This window comes from Xyrauchen texanus, chromosome 32 (assembly GCF_025860055.1).
Source record: "Xyrauchen texanus isolate HMW12.3.18 chromosome 32, RBS_HiC_50CHRs, whole genome shotgun sequence".
Lineage (NCBI taxonomy): Eukaryota > Metazoa > Chordata > Actinopteri > Cypriniformes > Catostomidae > Xyrauchen > Xyrauchen texanus.
In genome coordinates this window covers 37695460-37713138 of record NC_068307.1, presented here as the reverse complement: position 1 = coordinate 37713138, position 17679 = coordinate 37695460, and the positions used below count along the sequence as shown (strand labels likewise).

Sequence of the window (17679 nt, the reverse complement as noted above, 5' to 3'; positions counted from 1 at the left end):
CAGCACTGCAGCTCGCACCTGACTTCGGAGAGGAAGAATTACAAAACTCACTGTCAAGAATGCACTCTAAACTTTCCAAACAGCTTCAGGTGATGTAGATCGCAAAGTATGAGGGAATTATAATGCAAAAATACAAAGTGAGTAAATACAGAAGCACGCTCCTTGTGGAATAAGAGGAGCTGGAGCAAAACTTGCGTGTCGAGCGTCTTTAAAGGAAACACCCCGATGTTACATCTTAAATGCAGTTATATTTAATGCATTATATCTTTATTAAAGTTAAAATAATACGGAAGCAGATTGTGTAAATAACTACATACTCCGAAACTGGCATTTTTCTGTGCGGTCAGTGCCTATTCTATGAGTTGTGCAAATGTCCCAATCTGAGGGGGAGAGACTGAAACCGCACCCGGCTGTTGCACACACTGTTGCAAGGACGCTTGTCCCTCGATAGCACATATGTAATGCAGCTAGATTATAACGTATTGGCTCGCGATTTATTGAATCAGAATATATGTCACTGTGCATTTCTTATCGTGAAGAAAATTGGCAATACGCAGCTTTATTAATAAGAGGGAGTTTGTTTTTTGTGTGTTAAAGATGGATTGAAGTGAACAAAAAAGTGAGAGCTGTTAGTCTTCACCCCCATTATACACTGCAACAAAATACGTATTTGATTTGTTTTTGTTTTGGCTAGTTTTCCAATATAAATATATAAAGCTCTTTTAAAGCAACATACATTTGTTTAGCAACTATACAGAAGGAGAAAAGTTTTTTATCTGAGAATGTTGAATATAAAATTACAAATACAAATATTTTAAAATATCTAAAAATCCTTTAAAGAAAAAGATGCATTCACCTGAGAAGCAGCATATAAGATATTTATACTTTTAGAGAATACATCTTGAATTTAAGTATATTTTGTCTTTACTGTACTCGCGGAAGTATAACGAAGTAAAAAATACACTTAAATACAAAATACACTTACTGTATATTTAAGATACATTGTCTTAAATCAAGACTAAATATCTTATATGTTGCTTCTCAATTAAATGTATTTTGTTTTAAATGGAAAATAAGACGATAACAATAGGATTTTTTTGCAGAGAATTTCTTTACTGAATTACATTTTATAAAAAGTATTTTTCCCCCTTTAATTCAGTGAATGTCATTTAGAGGTAAGCATCGGTACAGCCATTGACCAGGAAAATAAAAAATGGCACTCCATGTCAAAAAGGTTGCCGACCTCTGTCATAGACCAATACTTGCCTTATGGCAAATGGGGCCGTTGGAGACAGTTAATGTTTGGATTTTGGAAGGTGGTTATAAGATTTTTTTATCCCTTTATTTTAAAGGTGCGATTAATTGCGTTATTTTATTGAATTAATGCGTTAAATCGACAGCCCTAATATATATATATATATATATATATATATATATATATATATATCATTATATTACTCGTACAATATTTTGTCAATAAATGTCCTTTTTAGCTAGTTTGTGTCTGTGACATGCACAACCCCATAGCAGATGATGGTAAACCTCTCAAATTTTTCTCTATGCTTTCCTTTTTGCTACTTGGGACATGTCTTTCCTGTGCTTAGCAGAGTAAAAACCAGGGGAAAAAGCAGTCCAAAAAACAGAAACATCCTCCATAGTACCTCTCACACCGTCTCCAACTGACATATTTGTTACACACATTCAAGAACCACAGTGGAAAAAGAAACCGTAACCATGCCAACTGGCATAGAACAGCATGGTTTGGCAACAAGAACTGTGTAGCCCGTTGATGAAAAAGTGGCTATCCATGTCCTGTCTGTTCAAACAATGATGCCATTGCTTCTTTTTGATGAGTTGTTTTGTCAAACCCCACCCCTTCTGTAGGTTACAAGCGGCTTTGAACTCTACCTCTGCTTCAGTCCTCTTGGAACAAAAGCGCTCGCTGTCTCTTCTGTCAGTAAACTGCTGAAGTGGATCAGAAAGGAGGAAGATCGTCTGTTTATACTCAGTCCCTTAACATATTGATCCAGTTTATGCCTTGTGCACAAAAAACACTAGTGAAACTCTGACCACACATGATCGAGAGAGCATCATATGCCAACACAAAAGGATGCTGTTGATGACCTTTTGAAGCTTATTGACCCCAGACATGGGCCTGATTTTTCTTTGCATACATTGGCTCACATTTGCTAAAAGGTCTACTGTCCAAAAATGTTAATAATGTTGGCAAATGATACATCTGTATATTTGTCAAAATTATGAAAATTTTGGACAGTTGACTAAATAGTAAATGTGACTGAATTTAAGCAAAGTGAAGTCAGAAAACTGTTTTCTTTTTTTTTTTTTTAGGGCTACTCAATCTGGTGTGTGGATGATTGTATTGGTTGTATTCAGAAATGTTTGTCTTCCTGATCTTACAGGGTAAAACTGAAGGGTATTTAAACTTTCATATGAGTAGACATCACAATATGAAATACATTTTTTCCTGATGATTGCGATTTAACATTGTTTAACTGCTGGGTAAAAAGTAAAGAATTAGCACTAACAATTAATGAATGCTCACAATGTCAGTACACTACTGGAACTAAACTGAAAACCTTGGCCTCTGCTTTATATAATAGACCTGTCGCTGTTTCAACTTAATGCATAATAAAATAACTTCTCTAATTTTAAATAAGACAAGTTAACAAAAAATACTGATTGCATTACTAAAATATGTTAGTCATGTTTTGATTTAGATTTTTTTTTGTATATGAGTAAATAAATGTGAGGTTTTGATTGCTGTAAACAATTGCTGCCCAGTTTGGTAAAATTCCAAGAACATATTGAGTTGTGGGACCAAGTCTTTAACCAATCTGACTTAATTTCTGTATAATATGCATCTGCATGTAAAATTACCATTTCACTTAAGAGACTCAACTGACTTGGTGCTATTGTTGCAAATACACAAACCACAAAAATTGAAGCAGAATCCCCAAGTTTGTTGATTTGTATGACGTTAATGATCTCCATGTCTATGTGAAAGGATTCAATGACTGAATAAGCTTTACTACTGAGGGCTTTTCCCAAACCTGGTTGTAAGGGCCATTCATCTCAGAGATAACTCCAAAGTTATGTAACTTTTATATTATGATTTTATTTTGTTTCGTAGACACTCATGCTGGCAATTTGCTACTAATGCTTCAACATAAATCAATATAAGTGAAACTTGTGTAAAACATTTGTTGTTTTGGTTTTTCATTGTCTTGTAGGAAATGATGGGATAATGACTTATATTTCAGAGGGAATTTTTTCGTAATTTGCACTAATGCGCAAATAACTTCTCTATGCATCAAATTAACTCAGAAGAACAAAGTGAATGCAATGCACCAAGTTGTAAAATGTCAAAAGCAATTCCATTAGCCTCAAACACATTTAGTGCTGATTTATATGGTTATCAGACATTTTCCTCCTCTGCATGGTTTACTTAATGAGGCCATGACATGCCTTTATTTTTATTATTTTAAAATGTTCCTTAAGATTTAATTTATATTTGATTTTTGCAACCAAAAAAAAAAAAAACCTCATTTATTTGTAAAACATGATAATTTCCCTCCCTTATTCTGACCCTATGTCAGAAACAATCAGTTTTGATGCTGCTACTCATTTAAGACTTGACCACGAAGACCCACTGTTTGATTGGCTCTGCTCTTGACTGACCTGCTCTCTCTACTTGCCATCTCACTGCTACTGGGTGGGCTAAGGAAGGGATAAGGTAAAGTAGGCATTGATATGTTTTTGTGGAGGTGGTCAGATGCAAATGTCTACCACAGTGTGGGGTGGGAGAAAGGTGCCTCAGGTTGTTCCTTGTAGGGTACTCCGCATTACAAGCCTCAAATGGTTAGGATTAGGGATGTGGGTAGGGTTAGGGCATCTGCTGCCTGCCAGGAACAAACCCATGCACCTTTGTACAATGGGCACCACAGTGTCATCACAATGTGGAGGAAGTAGAGAACGAGTCATTTAGGTTGCAAAAATGCTGCTAATTTTTCCTGGCAAAAGTGACGACCTCCCTTTGCATGAAAATCAGTCTAAAGGCTTTAATAGGCAACCTAGGAAGTTCAGGAAGGGCACGTTTTTTAAGTTGCGTTACAAGCCATACTCACACTGGAAAAAAGGCGCATATTACGCGAAAATTGTTACATATTGCACCTTTAAATTCAAGGCACACTGTTGAAGTCAGAAGTTTATATACACTAAGTTTGAAGTCATTAAAAGTCTTTTTTAACCTCTCCACAGAGGTTAACTATAGGTTTGGCAAGTTGTTTAGGACATCTACTTTGTTCTTGACTCAAGTCATTTTTTCAGCAATGGTTTACAGACAGATTGTTTAACTTTTAATCGACTTTAGGCAATTTGCCAATTAGCTTCTGGTGTACTGAATTGGAGGTGTACCTATGGATGTATTGTATGGCCTACCCTCTTTGCTTGACATCATGGGAAAATCTAAAGAAATCAGTTAAGAAAAAAATTGTGCACCTCTACAAGCCTGGTTCATCTTTTGGACCAATGTCCAAATGCTTGAAGGTACCATGTTTATCTGTACAAACAATATTATGCAGGTTTAAACACCATGGACTGCAGCCATCATACTGCTCAGGAAGGAGACGTTCTGTCTCCTAGAGATGAACAAAGTTTGGTGCCAAAAGTGCAAATCAATCCCAGAACAACAGCAAAACCTTGTGAAGATGCTGGAGGAAACGGGTAGACAATTATCTATATCCACAGTCAAATTAGTCCTATATCGATATAATCTGAAAGGCTGCTCAGCAAGGTAAAAGCCACTGCTCCAATAAAATGCCAGACTACAGTTTGCAAGTGCACATGGGTACAACAATCTTACTTTTTGGAGAAATGTCCTCCGGTTTAATTAAACAAAAATTGAACTGTTTGGCCATAATTACCATTATGTTTGGAGGAAAAAGGGTAAGGGTTGCAAGCCGAAGAACACCATCCCACCTGTGAAGCATGTGGGATGGGCCAAAATTCCAGCAACTCATTGTGAGAAACTTGTGGAAGGCTACCCAAAACGTTTGACCCAAGTATAAAGGCAATGCTACCAAATACTAACAAAGTGTATGTAAACTTCTGACCCACTGGAAATGTGATGAAAGAAATAAAAGCTGAAATAAATAATTCTCTCTACTAATATTCTAACATTTCACATTCTTAAAATAAAGTAGTGATCTTAACTTACCTAAGACAGGGAATGTTTTCTACATTTAAATGTCAAGAATTGTGAAAAACTTGGTTTAAATGTATTTGTCTAATGTGTGAACTTCTGACTTCAAATGAATATGAATAGTGTCCATCATGTGGCACAACCTGTGACTGAGTCATACAGTGAGCTGTCATATATGCAGAAATTGAATTGACACAGGTTCTTATTTTCCATTGAATACTGATTCAAATAAAATGCTAATCTGAACTCTTAATTGAATATGGAAATGAGAGTGCATTGCAGGATCTGTTATTCAGTCTTGTATAACAAAGAAGAACATTGAGGTTTCTCTATTGGTTGCATGTATTACATGGCACAAGAATTTTCTGTATAGTGCACTAATATGCTTTACAAAACAACCTCTTAGACTTGGATTTATCATGTGAATATTTAACAGTCTTGCCTCCTAGTGCGATATTCACAAAATCAATTTGTAATTAACTGAGGATTTTAGTACGATTTTGAGACATACTTCTCTCCACCTCTGTAAGTCTTGTAGTTTGGAGTCATTCTAAAGTTTTGTAAAGTATAATATTCACCACTGTGCCATGGCTATAACTTGTAATTATCTTGTAATTAACTATCAACACTAACAAAAATGTAGTTGATGTATGCTACCATGGTTTCTGGATACATTCCATGACAATATCATGGTTGTTTGGACTTGTCATGGAGTATAATGTAAATGTTGTATATTAATATGTAAATTATTAAGTAGTAGTATTTATTAAACTAGACTACCGTTAGCGTCTGATACCAAATGGGACCTTGGGCTAGTACTTTTTTCTAAATTAAACCATTTCGTTTTAATTACAATATGAATTATATTATTATTCATTAACAATAATGCTGTGGCAAATTGAATGTATTATATTTATTCCTTAACAAACATTTATTATGAAAGTTGGGCTCATGAATATTAATTAGATCGCTTTAGACACGTGTGACCGTGTAACGTCTAATGAGTTCTTTGACGTAATTAATATTTATGAGTTATGCCTGTCACGTAGTAGGACTCGTTATTTCGGTGGCCCGTGTCTACGTGTGTGTAATTTTGGTTTGACCGTAATGGGCGGGGCCTGTCTGCTTCGGTCAATGCCGCTCATGCCTCAAATGTATCTCTAAATTGCTCACCAATATCCTAACACATCTTTCCAATGAGATATTTTTTTCCTTTACAAGTTTTTATTATTATTTTATTCTATGCATACAACTACAATTCATATAGGCCTACTGTGACATTCTATTTTAAAAGTGATTTCTTCCCTTTATTTATATTTCTGTTCCTGAATGTTTAACTGGGTTGGAAATGCAGCCATTGTTTTTTATCCTGCTTAAAATCAAGATTCCACGGATTGATTACCAGTAACAGGTAAGCGACTTTTTATTGCCGATTTAGTTTTAGATTTAAAAGTAGCCTACATACATTTATGTCTTGCAACACACCTCTTGCTCATAGTTGGCTCTTATACTAAGTTAAGCTATGACTGACTTGTATTTAGGCCAACCATTCCCCACCCCTGGATTTAGTTATTCCAAAATAACCTAATTTAAAAATGCAATACACACATAACAATGACTTAAAAACACTTGTACTGCGATGCCCATGTTTAAAATTCTACGTTCGAAGTTAGTTTTAAATTATTATTATTATTATTTTTAATGGGGCTTAAGTAAAAAATAAATAAATGGTGTAATCGTCCGGAGACGTTAATAATCATAATCATCATAATAATAATGATAGTACAAGTCTCATTAAAAGCTGACATTCTTGGAGAAAAAAAAAAGAAGAAAGAAACGTTGGCATGAATAGCTTGGAATAATCTTTTATTATTATTTCTTAAAAAATAAGCATTGAAATTGTTTTAAAATATTATTAATATTTAAAAAACCTTTGTCCACCAAATACTATAAATTGTCATGTGACAAAAACCCTATAAAAACAGAGGGAACCCTTTAGACTCTCCTGACTGTGTATGAAGTTTTAATAAATATCAGCTATTTTGACTTTTTTTAAGAAAAGCATTTTGTACATGTCAAATGGACAAAAAAGTTTTTTTTTACTCAACAAATCACAATATTTGACTTTAATGTATGATTAAGTTATGTATACCCACGTATATTTAAGTTGAAAGAAATTATGAATATTTGACAAGATGGTTACTTAACTTGACATTTTTAAAGTAATTCAGTCTAATTTGGTATAACATGCTATTAATGTTTTCCAAAGAACTAATAAAACCAATATAGACAAAAAAAAATAACATTTCTATGACCTTGAAACGTGAGTTTTAATATAGACTTTGAAAAGAATCGTCATGTTTTTTCATATATATATATATATATATATAATGTAATAACAATTTGTTTGCAGAAATGAAGAAAAAAAGCTTGTTTTGAGTGAAAATCATCTTTAATCGCTATAAAAGCCTCCTAGCAGGGGGCAAAAGACCTCCATGTGGCTAATATAGAACAAATATAGGGCCAGTATTTAAGAAGACAAAAAGAAGGTCATCATATGCAAATACATATGATATAGCTTGATATTTCTTTACATATTCAATATACAGTAAATACTTTAACAAAGGGTATACCGTGTTCTCTATATTTTAATAATTTTGGGTATGTTTTAAAGTATTCTAAAACAGCTCCTTTATTATTTTGTTTTTAGTAAATGAACAGTGAATATATTGGAGTTACAGTGTTAGTATACAGATATTTATCTGCATGATTATGATATTACAAATCTATTCTCTATTAGAGCAGACATCACTTCAGAAAGCATCCAAAGACGATGTTATTTTATATATCCCTGCAAGCTTTGGGATTCCTTGAGATTTGTGAATTACCATCACATTTCACTTAGCTCAGAGATAGGTAATCATTAAAGTTATCTTGGACTTGTTTTTTTGGATGTGTGTGTGTGTGTGAGTCAGCAAACACGCATATGCCTAAATGAAACCAGTGGAAAGTTACTTAATATTGTATAAAGGAAAAAAGAAAATAAATTGCATGCTGTGTTGCACAAGGATTAGTCTACATGTGGTTATTTCTAGATATGAATTGTTGCATCTAACAATGGGGTTATTTGATGTCCTTAGGATGTATTTCATATACTTTTAGTGCTCATGTCAAAGCAGTTTGCAGAATACTGGCAGTTTGTGCAAATGTAAATTTGACTGCACTTACTAGGGAAGATCTATTTCTAAAAGTGAAACTGTGCCATTCATTTATTATTATCATTATTATTATTATGAATGATATTAGTATTTTGGGGTAATTGCAAAAGTTAACTCACCTTAAATGCATGCTTGTCTTGCTACAAATAGCTAGAATGGGAAGTCACTAAAGATGCTTTCTTTTAATGGTCAGTGTTAATATGTATGCTCAGGTTCTTTGCTAGTCAAAAACACCTTTGACCTGCATTGAAATATAAACCCCATGTGTTATTCTGTGTATAATTGATCTTGAATGACATTCAATCTAAATGTCTAGATTTGTCATCTATCATGTATTTAAAGAATTATGTAGGCTATTGAACTTTGTACATTGTTTTACTGAAGATGAATACATTCTGCACATTTAGTCCCCATGCATTTAGTGCATAGGTGCTAATGCTGTGACACGTTTTGGAACAGTAATTAGTTCACTTGTTACTTAAAATGGCACCTGGTGAAATGCAAAACAGTTTTTTTTTTATTTTTGGACAAAAAAGCACGTTGAGGGTGTGACAAGAATGTCAATTAAAGAGGCCCTCAGTCCAGAACATGGTGATGAGCTGTTAATAAATTGCTAAGTTGAACATTGTGTTTTGAAGCCAACCACATATTACTTTTTAAATACTTTTTGCCCATCTTAGGTGCTTTATAAAAACTCTGGCTATGTTCGGAAATACTTATCTTATTTTTGCAGTATGCAGTGTGTATACTGTGCACTGAATGCACATTTTCTGTATGCATATTACACTATTGTTTGAAAATTTCCTGTAATATGTAGTTTCACATACTAATAGTATACAGTGTGCACTATGCAGTAAGCAGTGATTTGTTAAACTGTTTTTTTTTTTTATATGAAAGTTTAAGTTTCAGAAATATTTTTCCCATTCATGTTTTCAATAGGAATGTCTTAAAATTAGCTTTATGCTAATACGGTTTCAATCTCTCTCTCTCTCTCTCTCTCTCTCTCTCTCTCTCTCTCTCTCTCTCTCTCTCTCTCTCTCTCTCTCTCTCTCTCTCTCTCTCTCTCTCTCTCTATATATATATATATATACATGAACAAATAAATAATAAACGTGTACACATGAACAAATAAACATTTCAATAAAAAAAAATTCTTCTTGAAGAGTTCTACACCAGGAAGGTGAATTCAGAGGTGAATCACAGCATTACAAACTTTGATTTGAAGAAAAAAGTATTTGAAAATCAGACTAAAAGACAAAGGTACAAAACTGTGTATTTAACATATTTAATGGAGTATTGAACTACAATTAGGGTTGCCAACTTTTTTTAAAGATGTTTTTTTTTTTTTTTCATGAAGTTCAAAATAACACAGAATAATGACTTCAACAGAGGACTTTTGAGTTATCATTAATTATCAATTCCCTTATGGAAAAGATAAATGGGATTTATACTTCTGGAACCAGACTGTTGCACTCTATAAGAATGCATGTTTTCACTAAGTTCTATCCTTTCATCAGGGCCAAACCTAGCATTTTGAGGGCCCTAAGCAGATTTTCAAAGTAGGCCCCCCTACCTACAAATACAACTATTGAAACACACCAAACATAAATAACCAAGCAAGTTTAAATTTCACTGGGAGTGGGAAGAAATGCACATGTGTACCTCGTCACTGCTGTCTTTAAATGCAGAGCACGGCTATAGAGCGGTTTCTTCAGGTCCAGGAAATGGGTAACCGAGTCGCCTCCATGACCCTCACTTTCACCCGGCCAGTGAAATGCCAAGCCGCTGGAAAAAGTCACCAAACACACGTTCCAGACCGGGAAATGCATGTGTGCGCACATCAACCACCTTCTCTGCACTGCTTAATGTTTAGTGAACACCCGATCGCGTTTAGGCTACATTCAGTGATATCTCATTCCCATTAGATGCTTTATTTACACCATTTGTGTTAATTTTTATTTAAAATGATTGACTTTCTGATGGAATGTACAGCAACTGTCTGTCTTTGCTTATATGGATTGATAAGGGGAGAATAGTGAAATTGGCAAAAGGTGGATGTGGCATGGGGGGGCGTGGTCACGTGTTGGTCTGCGGTAGAGGGAGAGCGGTAAGGCTCGTCACCTGTCTCTCATGATAGTGATGGCGGAGGGAGTCCTAAAAAGCATGCCAGACCATCAGAGAGGGGGGAGAGAGTGACCTGAAAGCTACAACAGTAAGAGATTCGGAGAGTTTACAAACTTTTATGTTTATAATGACGGTTACCTTCGTTTGTTTGAAAAACCTGCAAATTAAATAACTGATCTTGAACCTGCTTTGTTGTCTCCTGACTCCTCCATTGCCCCGAACAAAAAACCTTGCTACAGTGGTGCCAAGAACCCGGCTTTGGAGGCGAATGCTGTTATGGAGTCCTCACCACTGGGCGAAGTCTTTAAGACCCTCACCAGTATCCAGCAGTCCCAACATGAAACCTTCATCGAGGTATCCTGGGAGCAGGAACAACGCTTTCAAGTCCTGCTCCAGGCACAAGTGGAGGACCGGCAGGTGCTCAGTAGTCTGATCGCCAGGGAGGGGGCTGGCGCTGCAACCTCCTCGGAGCCTATTCCACCGGTGGCCCTTACAAAGATGGGGCTAAATGATGATCCAGAGGCTTTCCTCGACCTGTTTGAGAAGAGCGCAGAGGTTTGGAGCTGGCCTCCCGATCAGTGGACAGCCCACCCGACTGCTCTCCAGAGAGGCGCAGCTGGTGGCACAACATCTTCCTGCTGCCAGCCTCCTGGATTACAATCACCTGAGGAAGGCTTTCGAGCAACAGGTCGGTCGGACCCCTGAGCAGAGTCAACAGCTTTTCCGCTCTTTGAGCTTCGGGAAGGACGGATGCCCGTTCGCCCGGCGTCGTGGGAGGAAGCCGTCCAGCTGGAAGAGGACTACATGGCAGCATTCCCAGGAGGCAACAAAGCAGTCTCTTCTTCTCTCTCTTCTCTCTCTCCACCCCCTGTGCTTCATGTTCCCCCCTCACTCCCACCCAGTTCTGGCTCCTCTGAGGTGGGGAAGAGCCCCACCCAAGCCCCACTCCTGGTCCAGAGGACCCTTCCCCTTGTCTGTCTCCCTCCGCTATCCCCTCCAGGTTGGCGAGACCGCTCCCACGATTGTGGAAGGAAGACCTGGGCCAGCCTGCTGGAGCTACGGGGAAACCGGGCACAACAAGGAGCGGTGTCCAGTGATTGAGGTGGGGACACTGGTCTGGATCCCCGATGCTCCACAGGCTTCCCCTGATCAGGCAGGGGCGTATCGGATACCAGTAAGAGTAAAAGGGGATACACATCAAGCTTTGGTAGATACAGGTTGTTCTCAAACCTCAATCCACCAACGCTTGGTGCAAGGCAGGGCATTGGATAAAATAAATGGGTGAGGTGTGTGTATGGTGACATTCACATGTATCCGGTGGAGACATTGAGATATAATTCAGGGGAAAATGGCATAGAGTCATTCCCTCACTAATTCTGGGAAACATTTGGCCTGGCTTTAAAAATCTATTGTGTGTGGATGGTTCCTACAAAGTAGGGGCGCGGGGTGTGACATGTGATACTATGGCTGGTGAGGCGGTGCCAGGGCCGTCAATGTCGGCTCCGCGTCAGGATGCCGCAGATGATGGAATTCCCGTTCTCAGGGACGTGACGATTCCCTCAAGCACACCTTTGACCAAGTGAAAGTAATTGATGGTCAAAAGCTCCAGTCCGGTGTTGCACTCACATACTCATACTTTTCTATTATCAAAGAGTGGTTGTATTGAGTGATGCAGGACACTCAAACCAAAGAGAATACAAATCAGCTGTTAGTACCAAAGAGCCATCGGGAAACACTCTTTTAGGCGGCTCACTATAATCCAGTGGCTGGCCACTTAGATTACGAATAGACTTTGAACCGTATAATGGCAGTTTCTTTTGGCCGGGCATTCACAGGGACGTTTGCATGTGGTGTGCGGCATGCCGAGAATGCCACCCCAAAAGCGCCATTGTGCCCTCTGCTGTTGATCGAGGTCCCCTTCAAGAGAATTGCCATAGATTTAGTTGGGCCATTAGAGCGGACTGCACGTGGCCATCACTTTGTATTAGTTCTGGTGGATTATGCAACGTGATATCCGGAAGCAGTGCCTCTACAAAATTATCTCCCGAGTGGGGATTCCAAAAGAAATCCTCACTGATCAAGGCACAACATTCATATCAGGTACACTTCGCTATAATTTAAGTATTGATATATGAAATTTTAGGCATTAAGTCAATTCGCACAAGCATTTATCACCCGCAAACCGACGCGTTGGTTGAAAGATTTAATAAGACCTTAAAAACATGAATTGTAAGTTCGTACACAAAGATGATAAGAATTGGGATAAGTGGCTCGAACCCCTACTGTTTGCAGTATGAGAGATCCCACAAGCCTCCACCGGATTTTCCCCGTTTGAGCTACTGTATTGATTGATGTCATATGGGACACATGGAAGGAAGGACCTTCGAATTGTAAAAATCTAATTTAATACATTCTTGACCTTAAAGCAAAACTCCACACTTTGGGGCAGGTAACACACTCGCTCCAAGCGCAAGAATGTCAACGCCAGCTGTACTACAGGGGCACTCGACTACGGGAATATGCACAGGGAGATATAGTGCTTGTATTGCTGCCCACTTTGAGCTCCATATTACTTGCCAAGTGGCAAGGACCCTTTGAGGTCACACGACGAGTCGGAGATCTCAATTATGAGGTTATGCAAATGGACAGGGTAGGGGCACGTCAAACTACCATCTCAAACCATGGAGGGAGGCGATACCTGTAACATTGGCGATTGTAGTTCTGGAGAGGGCGGAGCTTGGGCCGGATGTATCTCCAAAAGCAAGTTAATTTACCCCGGTACCTTGCGGAGACCACCTCTCACATCTCTCTCTCTCCCTGAGCTTACAAATATTACCTGATTGCAAGCAGAATTCATACACAAGAAAAAGATTGTTCAGGAATAATTAGAGCCAATGCTTGAAATGGGCGTAAAACAGGAGTCGCACAGAGATTGGGCCAGCCCTGTAGTTCTGGTACCAAAGAGCGACGACTCGGTCCAGTTCTGTGTTGACTACCGGAAAGTGAACGTGGTGTCCAAATATGACGCTTATCCAATGCCGCGAATTGACGAGTTACTCGATCGGTTCAATGAGGATCAATTTTACTCAACACTGGACTTAACAAAGGGTTATTGGCAGATCCCTTTAAGTCCAATGTCCTGAGAAAATATGTTTTTTTTTCCACACTGTTCAGATTACACCAATTTGTGACTCTTCTGTTCGGTTTGTATAGGTATCTGGGGTTCCACTTTGGTCACGGGCAGGTGCGTCTACAGGTTGACAAAACCGCAGCGATCACAGCCTGCTCGACGCCCAAGACCAAAAATAGGGGTAAGGCAGTTTTTGGGGCTGGTTGGCTTCTACCGAAGGCTGTGCCTAGTTATTTTGATGTCACCAGTACACAGATGGTTGTGGCTGACTTTCTCTCCAGAAATGGGGGAGAATTAGACAGGCCATATTTTGGACCGCCTCAGTGGTGGGGGCATGTGATATGGGGGCATGGTCATGTGTCGGTCTGCGGGAGAGGGAGAGCGTCACCTGTCTCTCATTATAGTGATGGTGGAGGGAGACCTAAAAAGCATGCCAGAGAATAAGAGAGGGGAGAGAGAATGACCAGAAAGCTACCACAGTCAGAGTTTCTGAGAGTTTATGACCTTTTATGTTTATAATGGTGGTTAACGTTGTTTGTTTGAAAGATCTGTAAATGAAAGAACTGATCTTGAACCTGCTTCGACTCTTCCATTGCCCTGAACAAAGAACCCTGCTACAGAGGACTTGAATCTGGATTGCCCACTCATCTAACCAACTCTCTTACTAATGTCACCTCATCAAATGTTTCAGGAAGATTTCATTCACAATATTATCTCTCCATGTCTGTTCGTAGCATATGCAATATCGTTAATAGTTTTGATAGGTTCAATCGGATTATTGGAGGGCATAAAGTTGGTCTATGTGACAAAATTCCTTTTTACACTTTGAAACTTGTCAAATTAATATTTAGTGAACCAAAAAGCCATAAACTAACAGGGCAGCTGCGTGTGGCTCTCCCTCTCGATTTTATCAATCTCCTCGGCTGATTAGCCTGATTCGGGGCCGGCCATGCGCATTCACTGCCCGTCTCCGCCCTTCTCCACATCACACTCTTCCCTCATTTGCCTCAGGCCGGAGAACCCCGGCATGAAGTACACCCCGTGCTGGCTTGCTTTCCCCATCTTTCGAGTCCTGGGAGGTTAGGCGGACAGACAGTGATCCGGCGGTCAGTAGCGAGCCCCTCCTCCCCTCGCAGACAGCAGATGTTCCACGGCGTCCAGGCGGCCAGCCGCATCTGCTCATTGGGTGGAGGGCAGTGGCGAGGACTCCACAACAGCTCATCCCTTGTCCGGGTTTCTGCACCAATGTAACATTGTTTAAAATGAGCAAGGAGGAGGCAGAAACCAGCTGAAAAGTCAAAGTAATATTTAATAAAACAAAAATACAGAAACATAAACATACATGGCAGCTGTGTGTGGTCTCTCTCTCCCAAACTGTCGTATCAAGCTCAGTTTTATCCCTTTCCTTGGATGATTAGCCCAATTGGGGGCTGGCCATGCACATTCATGACCTGGCCCTGCCCTTCTCCTCGTCACACACTTATTGCAAATAATTATTTGGCTATACTGAACCCGTGGTAGGAGGTTCCCTGGTGGCAGCAGGCCCTATGCAGCCACAAATGTCACTTAATAGGCAGGGCCGGCTCTGCCTTTCATACATAATAATTTTGCCTGATTTTATAGTTTTCAGCTAACAGTAGTGTAGATCTCTAAGCTCTTTCCACATGTTTAAATCCATTCTTCAGTACTCATCAGTTTTTCCCACAAAATCAGGGGAAATGTGATTAGGGGGCTTAGGTTGCTCTGGAAAGCACAATAATAAATGAACATCATCTGAAAAATAATGAAGTTGCTATTTGCACACTTTTTCAGTCAGTTCATACAAAATTAAAAAAACAAAACCTTAAGTCCTTTGTTATTTTTCTGCTTTCAGGCATCCCTTCTTTGCTGCTCACGATGTCTTCATTGAGATACATTTGCTGGAGGTAACCACTAAGGCAATAAGGACATTTTGTTTAACCCTGGAGTGGACATGGTCCACTGGGCCACTCATCTGATGACATGTGTCTGGATTCAGGCTGTAATGTCTTCTACATTGGACACTTGTCCCCCAACAGCTCCCATTGCTGTGGACTTCTCAGTTCCGTACCCTATGCCCTTCTTTCAGACCAGGAACCCCATCCAGAACATAGTGACCAACTCCCTTTTCCAAGAGATCTACGTGGCCTCACAGAACATCATTGAGGCATTAAACAGCACTCTTGGTAAACTATGGCAACTCTGTACGGGGCCCGTGGGGAGCCCAGAGTGTGAAATATGTGATTTGTGTGATATTGAAAAGGATCGCTTCCATGAGAACACAGACAATGAGGTGTTGTTACTAGACACATTTCTTATGTACCTGTACACCTGTGGGAGTTCCCAGTACGGAGTTTGTTATTTCCATCAGCTCCATGAGAATGGAAGACCTCCTGGCCCCTCCAAGTGTTTATTTAGGAAAAAGTTCAACTCTCCTGACTTTTGTCCCGATTGCATAGCCAGTCCTTTGGGAACAAAAGTATCCATGGTGGAAGAGGGCCAAACAGTTTACTTCTTTGTTGCTGCAACCGTGAACGACAGCGTGACACAAAGATACGGCCGCATGTCCATTTCTGTACGTAGACCGGTAGCAACCGAGGATGGTTTTTACACCGATGTCCGAAGGTTGACAGTTTTGCCTGGTCTACGCCAAACGTACAGCATTGAATACGTCTACAGCTTCTACACACATGACTTTGTCTACTTCCTCTCTGTTCAAAAAGAGAGAACCGACATGGATTCATCACCCTATCAGACAAGACTTGGACGTCTGCCACGCCACGAATGGGAGATGCGACGGTACCGAGAGATTGTTTTAGAATGTCGCTTTGAACCAAAACGGCGAAGGAGAAGCAATGGTAGTGAGCCTTTCAAAGATGTTGTCTACAATGTGGTGCAAGCAGCTCACTTTGGCAAGGCTGGGCGGGAGCTGGCAGATGAGCTGGGTGCGGAAGAAAAGGATGATATCTTATATGGTGTGTTTGCTGTAACTGATGACTCAGGTGTTCCGGAACATGACTCAGCTCTTTGTGCATTTCCCATGGATACGGTGAACACAGCAATAGATGACGGAGTGGAGGACTGTTGCAAGTCGGGACCAGAGCAGCTCTCCAGGGGCCTCTGCCACTTTCAGCCATGTGAGAGCTGTCCACATGAGGTTGGTGCATTTGCAGCTTATTAACCCCTTAATCCCACAACATTAGGATGAGTGAATACTGACAAAATTTTAATTTTGTGTAAACTATCACTTTAAGTGGAATTGATGCTGCCATCATGCGCTTTCAGGATTATTCAACTTCTCACTTATTAAGTTATTATACATAATAATTACAAGTATGTCAAGTTCATGTGGTTTGTTGTCAGAAAGAAAAGGAAACATGGAGGATGCAAGGTTCATTCATATTTCTTGTTGAACTCTTATTTTGACACTGTAATACATGTTAGTCAGCTTGCCTTGCTGACGATCATGGAATTTTGGTCAAATACATGCTATATTTTGTGTAAAAAATGAACAATATGCATCAAATTGTTACTGATATACATAAATGTAGATGACCAAAACAGCAAGTGATAACAACGTATCTGCATTTAGAAAAATTAATAAAAACCTATCATTCACTACAGAAACAGTACACTCCTCCGCCATGTTGATGGATTACTTGTCCTTCCAGTTTAGAAAATTGAGTAGGAAGGTATTTTTATGCTGTTCAGGATGTCTTCTCGGTGCAAAATCTGACCTAACAACCATGTCACGTACAACAAATGAAGAAAAAAAAACACACACACATGAAATCTCAAATATGTTTTTTTTTATTGCATTTTAAACCACTTACGAATTAGCTTGTAAAAATCACATTTTATGTGTTTCTGTCCTGTTTAGACTACTAAAACCTAAATGGATTTGAGTCAGATAGGCCAAAAAATCCGATTTTTTATGTCTGTGTGAACATAGCCTTTTTAGTGGTAGT

General features: G+C 39.1%; 2 protein-coding genes across 5 annotated transcripts in view; both read left to right on the top strand.

The window, feature by feature from the left end:
* The window catches only part of mon1a (MON1 secretory trafficking family member A), a 59231-nt gene extending 56017 nt beyond the window's left edge, over positions 1-3214 (top strand). For all 4 annotated transcript variants that reach the window (XM_052101317.1, XM_052101319.1, XM_052101318.1 and 1 more), the window contains one exon: positions 1885-3214. In XM_052101317.1, coding sequence (XP_051957277.1) covers positions 1885-2025 — 141 coding nt within the window. In that variant the 3' untranslated portion in view covers positions 2026-3214. The remainder of the gene's footprint in view (positions 1-1884) is intronic.
* Positions 3215-6347: 3133 nt separating this feature from the next.
* mst1rb (macrophage stimulating 1 receptor b) overlaps positions 6348-17679 on the top strand; it is a 51771-nt gene continuing 40439 nt past the window's right edge. The window contains exons 1-2 of the mRNA XM_052101310.1: positions 6348-6632; positions 15567-16868. Of these exons, the coding sequence (XP_051957270.1) occupies positions 15666-16868 (1203 nt within the window). The 5' untranslated portion in view covers positions 6348-6632; positions 15567-15665. The remainder of the gene's footprint in view (positions 6633-15566; positions 16869-17679) is intronic.